This window comes from Vigna radiata, unplaced genomic scaffold (assembly GCF_000741045.1).
Source record: "Vigna radiata var. radiata cultivar VC1973A unplaced genomic scaffold, Vradiata_ver6 scaffold_7, whole genome shotgun sequence".
In the NCBI taxonomy this organism is placed as follows: Eukaryota; Viridiplantae; Streptophyta; class Magnoliopsida; order Fabales; family Fabaceae; genus Vigna; species Vigna radiata.
In genome coordinates this window covers 3,137,686-3,145,798 of record NW_014543262.1, presented here as the reverse complement: position 1 = coordinate 3,145,798, position 8,113 = coordinate 3,137,686, and the positions used below count along the sequence as shown (strand labels likewise).

Sequence of the window (8,113 nt, the reverse complement as noted above, 5' to 3'; positions counted from 1 at the left end):
TTCGGTCTTCCCGATCACCCTACCGGCTCACCCGAACAACCCGACCTCTTCAGTCATAATGCTATTCATCTTTTTATGCTTTGCTCAACCTAATTCCATCAACAATTCTCCCGACCGCACTGCCGGTGCACCCGATCATCTATATCAACTAGTATATGAGGGTATTTGATTCATTCCTCCATATACCCGATCACACTACCGGTGTGACCGATCATCCGAATGTATCCCATCTCCTCAATACACATAAGTCCCCCGAGCCCCAAGCGTTCGCAGTACGCGAAGGGGTTTGTATATGCCATTTCCCGCCACTTATATAATTTGAAACTTGGAGTGATGAGAGCCACACGATGAGCAGGGCTTGAATGGTTCAGATGCACTGTGGAGGTTTGTACCTAGAAATCTGAAACGCCACGTTATCTGCACCGTTAGATGTTACCTTCGTGAACGGTTGCGATGAGCTACCGAAACCGCTTTATGCGGCTATAAATAGGGGGGTGGTCCCTTGCCATTTGTCTGCTTCTGAGATTTGCTGCTAGAGCCCCCCGATCAGTCAACTCGCCAGCTCGGTCGTCTGTCCAGGTACATGTCTCTATCATCTCAGTCATCCAGTAGGTCTAGGAGGGAAGGGCGGGGGTATGATGATGATGGGGAAGGCACTTCATCATCATCCGGTTCTTCTTCGGCTACTTCGTCCTGCTCGTCCGGGAACGAGGTGGCTTTTAACTATGACAATTCTCGCATGTGGACTTCTGTGCTTCCCCCACCCATAGTGCGGGGATACGATTGGGCACCCCATGAAGTTAAGAATTATGTCCCGTACTTTATATCGACTGCATCTATTAGGCATTTGCTAGAAAAGATAAATGTGTTAGCCACTGTTAGNGATATAGATGATTATACCTTTGTNGTCTGCCGAACGAATGAAAGAGCCTGTCATGGTCGGGAAGGCTATGCCCTTGACTTTTTCTATGTATATATCGCTTTGTTTCGTGATCTAGGAGTCAGGTTACCCTTTTCAGAGTTTCAGATGGGAGTGTTAAGGGAATTGAATATTTGCCCCGTTCAGCTACACCCGAATGGGTGGGCTATGATGCAAGCGTTCAGCGTACTATGCGCTGGCTTAGTACTTACACCGACTCCCAAATCATTCCTNTACTTCTTCCGTGCCTTACCCAACCCTAACCGATCTTGGGTATCATTNATTCCGGCCAAAGATAAACAATTGTTTGCTCCCTTCAATTCTTNTTATAAAGAATTTAAGTCTAACTTTTGTAAAGTTGCCATCCGAGACTCTGGTCGGCCAAAGTATTTTTTCAACGATGGCCAACCAAAATTTCCTTTATATTGGACCGAACACCCCAATCGAATCGATTCTTGGCCTAAGACAGATATGACCGAAGCCGAGCTGGACGTCATAAGCCAAGTTGACTTATTACCAAGAAAGACTTCCTCGCGTAGATTAATTGAACTGATCGGGACAGATGATGACACTTTAAGATCTAAAGTNTTCGGTAAGATCCTGTACTTTTTCTGCAATCGAACGGTAATTATTAACTTGTCTAAATTGTCTCTTGTGTTGCAGATTGTTTTAGTGGAATGGAACAGCATGAAGCCTTCGCACGCCTGATGGCTAGAAAAAAGAAATTAGTGAAAGCTGGTGAAGGTACTTCCTCGGCCTCCCCTGCCGCATCGGTCGGTGGAGCCTCTCCAATTGTTAATCTTGAGGCTAGTGAGGATGTGAAGGTAGTTCAACCTCCTCCCAAGAGAACGAAACAAAAGAGGAAAACCGCTGAGAAAACTCCTTCTCCCCCAAAGAGACAAAAGGTGAAGGGTCCCTTGCTGACCGGTCCCTTAGACCCTAAGGTGCATGTAGCCGATCGGGTGCAGTTCAACTTGTCCCCTGAGGAACGAGCTCCCTTCAAAAATATGACTCCAAGTGAGGCATATAACATGGGATATGAGCTGATGATGCGTGCAGGCGTTTGCATGAACTATGCCGCTGGTACCACCAAACCTTTGTTGGTGGTGGAATTGGAAGCTGCCAACCAGCAAGTGGTTGACTTGAAGAAGGACAACACTACCTTGACCGCCCGGGTGGAAGAGATGACCAAGGCTGCTGAGGATGCTAAGATTAAAGCTAAGGCTGCTCTAGACGCCTCTCAAAAGAAAGTGGTTTCCTTGCAGTCTTCAGTTGAAACTTTGCAAACTGACCTTGATAAGGCTAAGTCCGTCAATGCTGAACTATTGAAGGATAAAGTGAGTGCCCTTGCCGAACGAGACATTCTGCTGAAAGAAAAATTGGCCCTCGAGGATCAGGTGTGTCAAGAACGGGAACTTGGATTTCAGCAAGGTATAGGGCAGTGTCACTATTTTTATAACACTCCCCTCGAGGATCCAAATTTCGACATTATGAAGCTATTCGTGGATGGGAAGTTGATTGACCTTGGTGGTTCGGTTTCACCCGCCGCTGAGGAAACATCTCCTATTCCAACCACTGCTGCACCTACTGATACTACACCACCTTGATGAAAGTTATTCAATGTACTTAATATTTTGTGATGAACTTGTTTATGGTTGCTTTGACTGGACCTTGTATCCTTCATGTTTGCTATTAGTACTTTCCGTTCGGTAGTAGAACAATTATGTACGCCATCGCTTTCGCATGAAACTTTGACTTGTGTTGCCTTATGATTCTGGTTTCTTTTTACTTTAAAGTTTATTAGGAATGGGTTTTCCATCTAAACACTCCAATCGGTATGCACCATTTTCCAAATTCTCCTTTATTCTGAAAGGGCCTTCCCAGTTGGCCGACAACTTCCCATGCGTGGGATTTCTCCTTGCTTCACCCGTTCGTCTCCACACCAAGTCTCCCTCTACAAACTGCCGTGGCTTAACCTTGGTATTGTAGCGTCGAGCCACGAGTCTTTTATGGGCCTCTAGCCGAACGGCTGCCATATCGTGCCGTTCGGGTAATGTGTCCAGATTACTTCTGAGATGCTCTTCATTTTCATTCATGTCAGTAATATTTCTTCGGAGCGTATTTTCCCCGACCTCAACTGGTAACATTGCGTCTGACCCATAGGTGAGATTAAATGGTGACTCTCCAATTGCACTGTGTGGGGAGCATCGGTAACCCCACAGTATCTGCTGTAACTCGTCTGCCCATGTGCCTTTGGCGTCCCCTAGTTTCTTCTTTAGCTCTTGGATGATGATTTTATTCATAGCTTCCGCTTGACCGTTCGTCTGCGGGTGCTCTACCGAACTGGTTAAAGGCGTGACCCCCAACTCCTTATAAAACGCTACCAGCTTTTTGTCGATGAACTGCCGGCCATTATCAGTGATGATGTACTTTGGCAAGCCAAACCTGCAGATCAATCGCCATACAAACTTTTGTACCTGCGAAGCTGATATTTTGGCTAAAGGCTCAGCTTCCACCCACTTAGTAAAATAATCGATAGCGACTAACATAAATTTAAACTGCGAACGACCGGTTGGGAATGGACCAACTATGTCCATTCCCCACTGCGCGAAAGGCCATGGCGATATTATGATTGACAATGCAGCAGCTGGCGTATGAATGAGGTTCCCGTGCTTCTGACAAGCCGAGCATCTGGCCACAAAGTCTTGACAATCCTTTTCCATTGTTGGCCAATAGAATCCTGCCCTCAAGGCCCAAGCTCTTAATGACCGCCCGCCACCATGTCTGCCGCATATCCCCTCATGAAGCTCTCGCATTACATAATCGGATTCGTCCTTGGATATACATTTTAACATCGGCGTGACGTATCCCCTTCGGTATAACTCTTCTCCCACCATGACGTACCTTGCGACCTGTTTCAGTTGCTCCGATCGGAGGTTTGCTCCTGCCTCCTGCTGTTGGATTAACAAAACAATTTCTCTTCTCCAGTCGTCCCGTTCGGCAATAGAATATACTTGTAAGCATTCAACTGCTGGCTTGAAAACTACCTGGCGAACTAATGAAGACAATTGTCCTTTCTCCTTACCGGTCGACAATTTCGATAAACGGTCGGCTCTTTGATTTTCATTCCTAGGTATGTGATTCACCTCGATGTTATCGAAATGTACGAATAGTTGCTTGACCCTATGGAAATACTTGAGTAGTTGGTCATCTTTAATCTGGAAAGTCCCGTTCAGGTGACCTGCTACCAATTGGGAGTCTGTTTTGCAACATAGTATTTTAACCCCTAAATCTCGAGCTAACTCAAGACCGGCTATCAAGGCCTCGTACTCAGCCTGATTATTGCTAGCCTTAAACCGGAAGATCAGGGCCTGCTCGATAACGATGCCGTCCGGACCTTCTAAGACAACACCCGCTCCTCCTCCTCGCTGACCAAACGATCCGTCTACGTACAATATCCACGAACAGCAATGTGACATTCGTCTTGGCAACTCAGCCACAAAATCAGCTAGATGTTGCCCTTTAACGGATCCCCGTGGTTCGTACTTCAAATCGAACTCTGAGAGTTCAATAGACCAACCGATCATCCTGCCTGCTAGATCAGGTTTACGCAGAATTTTAGAAATAGGATAGTCCGTTCGGACAATTACCTGATTTCCCTGCAGATAGGGGCGAAGCCTTCGGGTGGCAATTACAAGTGCCAGGACTATCTTTTCGAGTTGCTGATATCTGGTTTCCGGTTCTTTTAACACACGACTGATGAAATAAATTGGTCGAAATTCTGGAACTTCTTGTATTAACGCTGCACTGACTGCTTCCTCACCGACCGCCAGAAATAAATGCAAATCGTGGCCATAGTCTGGGCGCCTCATAACCGGAGGGTTAGTGAGAATCTGCTTCACTTCTTNGAAAGCTGTCTCGCACTGGTCGTCCCAATCCACTTGCTTCTGTTTTTTCATTTGCTTTAAGATAGGCTGGATACGGTCGGCTAATTTGGGTATAAATCTGGATAGCGAGGTAAGTCTCCCGACCAACCGTTGTACCTCCTTCAAACTGTTTGGNCTTCTCATGTCTAANATAGCCCGACATTTCTCTGGGTTGGCCTCTATGCCTCGTGCGGTGAGCATGAAGCCCAAAAATTTCCCTGCAGATACTCCAAATGTACATTTGAGAGGGTTTAACCTCATCCCGAACTTCCGTACCTGATTTAAAACTTCTGCCAAATGTTGCAAGTGTTCATCTACCGATCGGCTCCTTACAACCATATCGTCCACATATACTTTCATGCATCTTCCTATTTGATGCTGAAAAACCTTATCCATAAGTCGTTGATATGTTGCTCCTGCATTCTTTAGGCCAAACGGCATAACTTCATAACAGTAATTGGAACGTTCCGTTATGAAGGCGGTTTTGTCCTGATCGGGTTGGTACATGGGGATTTGATTATATCCCGAATAAGCATCTAAAAAGCTCAAGATTTCATACCCTGAGACACCATCAACCAGCCCGTCGATACTTGGAAGTGGATATGTATCTTTCGGGCACGCTTTATTAAGATCAGTGAAATCTGTGCACATTCTCCATTTTCCGTTCGGCTTCTTCACCATTACCACGTTTGACAACCACGTGGTATATTTGACCTCACGTATAAAACCAGCTTCCAACAACTTTTCTACCTCCTCTTCTACCGCCCTTCTCTTTTCATTGCCCAACCTACGCTTCCTTTGGGCAACCGGTCGGGCGTCCCTGAATAATGAGAGTTTGTGAGATATTATGTCAGGATGAATGCCTGGCATATCCGCTGCCTGCCAGGCAAATAAGTCTTTGTTTTTCAGCAAAAGTGTTTCTATCGACATCGCCTGATCGGTAGTAAGATTACGCCCCAGTGTGGTACATTGATCTTTTTGCTGTCCGATAACAAAAGGACGTGTGTCTCCTAGGGGTTCTACCCGATCATCGAACTGAGTTCTAGGATCCAATTCCATCATGGCGACCTCAGATCGGTTGTTTGGGAAGTTTGTGATCCTGGGTTTTATTTTCAAACCCGCCGCATAACATTCACGTGCCATCTTCTGATCGGCCCGAACGGTTGATATCTTTCCGTCATCTGCGGGATATTTTAAAGTTAGGTGTGGGGTTGAGACAATAGCCCTGAACATGTTTAAGCACGGTCTTCCCAATAGAACATTATAAGATGTGTCGGCTTCTACTAGCAGGAACCGAACCTTCATCTCTTTAGCGTCCCTGTCGGCTCCCAAGCTGGTCCTCAGATCGACATACCCCCTTGTATCCACTCTCTCTCCCGCAAATCCNACAATTTGCTCATGGAAAGGCAAAATTGCATCCTCCGATATGTCCATTTGCTTGAAGGTCTTCCAATATAATATGTTGGCCGAACTACCTTGATCTATTAAGACTTTACTCACCTTGTACCTGGCGATCATTGCTGTTATCACCATCGGGTCATCTTGCTCTAAGTCNGGTGCATGGAAATCNTCATCAGAAAAAGTGATGGNNGGCATAGATCTTTTTGAGGTGTCCGTTCGGTGGGAGCTATGCAAGTTTCTTAAGTGTCTTTTGCGGGCGGCTGACGTCGATCCACCTCCTGCAAACCCTCCAGAAATAGTATTGATTACTCCTCTGACCGTTCGGTNAGCGCTTCTGCTTCTGCTCCGATCCGCTCTCGGCCGGGTCCTTTTTCGGGATTCTGGCTGCAATGAGGTCCGATCGGGTCTGGTGGGCGCTCTTCCCCTGTGGACGAANTTCTGAAGATGTCNTGCTTGAACCAAAGATTCCAANTTGTCCTTCAATGTATGACAATCTTCAGTTGTGTGGCCCCGATTTTGATGATACCGGCAATATTTGCTTTCATCAGCTCCTCTAGGTGTAGGTATTTGTACCACTGTTAGCAGGTCGNCCCTCAACGCCTCTTCCAGTACTCTTGCACGNGGTGCATTCAAAGGAGTGTGGTGAATGTATTGTTGCATTTGGTTGTGTTCTTTGCCTCTGTAGCCTCCTCTCCTGTCATTCCCACCGGACTGTGGTCCGGATCTCANTCTGGCCGGACGGGNCACTGATTCCCCCTCTTCTCTCCCACGTTGATGGGCTCTCCCTTCTTCTATACGAATAAAACTGGCCAATTTGCTTTGTAATTCGTCCATGCTTTGGGGCTCTTCTGCGTGGAGGTAGTCACAAAACGGACCAGGNCGCAATGCAGTGGTCAAGGCACTCACCACCAGTCGCTGATCGGCATTCCGTACCTGCCGGGCGGTACGGTTGAACCGATCCATAAAAAGTTTGAGGGACTCCTCTCGTCCTTGCTTCATTCTTACTAGGGCCGTGTAAGTCACACCGGGCGTCTTACTTGAGGCATACTGCTGAGTAAATAGTTGGCGCAATTCGACGAAGTTGTCAATGGTTCCAGGTTGTAAGGAATGGAACCAGTCTAATGCTTCTTCCTTTAATGAAAGAGAGAAAACTCTACACCATACCAGTTCGTCGGACGAATATACCGCCATGGCATCTACGAAGGATCGTAAATGCTTAACAGGGTCAGATGAACCTCCATACTTCTCCATTGATGGCAACACTTTGTTTTCTGGTATGATCGCTTGCATTACCCGTGGCGTGAAAGGGTGTAATCCCTCAGCTTGATCGCCATGTATAGGGTTTTGCTCTTCGTTTCGTTGCCTCTCCTCCCGGCGACGAGGATCGCCTCTGTCATTGCCCCGCCCTCTTCCTCGCCCTCCGCTTCTACTCCCAGCCCTGCTTACCGGTCGTCCATCACCTCTACCTGCCCCTCTTCCGTTAACTCCTCCAACTCCCTCACTAGGCACAGGATTATGATTCTCTCGTCGTCCCTTACCTTGGGTATGAGGTTGTTCCCCGGTGTCTGAATGATATGTCTCTACATTGACAGAGCGGTCAGAATGACCTCCTACTCTGTTCGCTTGTTCCGCCCTCATTGTTGTGATTTCCGCCCTCATCTCCTGAATTTGCTGCTGCAAATTTTGCAAGATCTCCAAAGGTACTTCTCCAGCCATGGTGGTTGTTTATAGGTCAATGAAGATGATCTCAGGCCCCACGGTGGGCGCCAAAATGTTTCGGATGGAAAGCCTGAGACAAAGTCACGACCTCCTGGAAACGACAACAATGCACACTCTTTCTCGATCTCGTAACGATTATGGACCTTTG

The 8,113-nt window shown here is 47.0% G+C and overlaps 1 protein-coding gene across 1 annotated transcript; it reads right to left on the bottom strand.

Moving 5' to 3' along the window:
* Positions 1 to 2,709: 2,709 nt before the first annotated feature.
* LOC106753738 lies at positions 2,710 to 7,962 on the bottom strand. Its single transcript, XM_014635590.1, has one exon. The coding sequence runs from the start codon at positions 7,960 to 7,962 to the stop codon at positions 2,710 to 2,712; it is 5,253 nt and encodes a 1,750-aa protein (XP_014491076.1).
* Between the last annotated feature and the right edge of the window lie 151 nt (positions 7,963 to 8,113).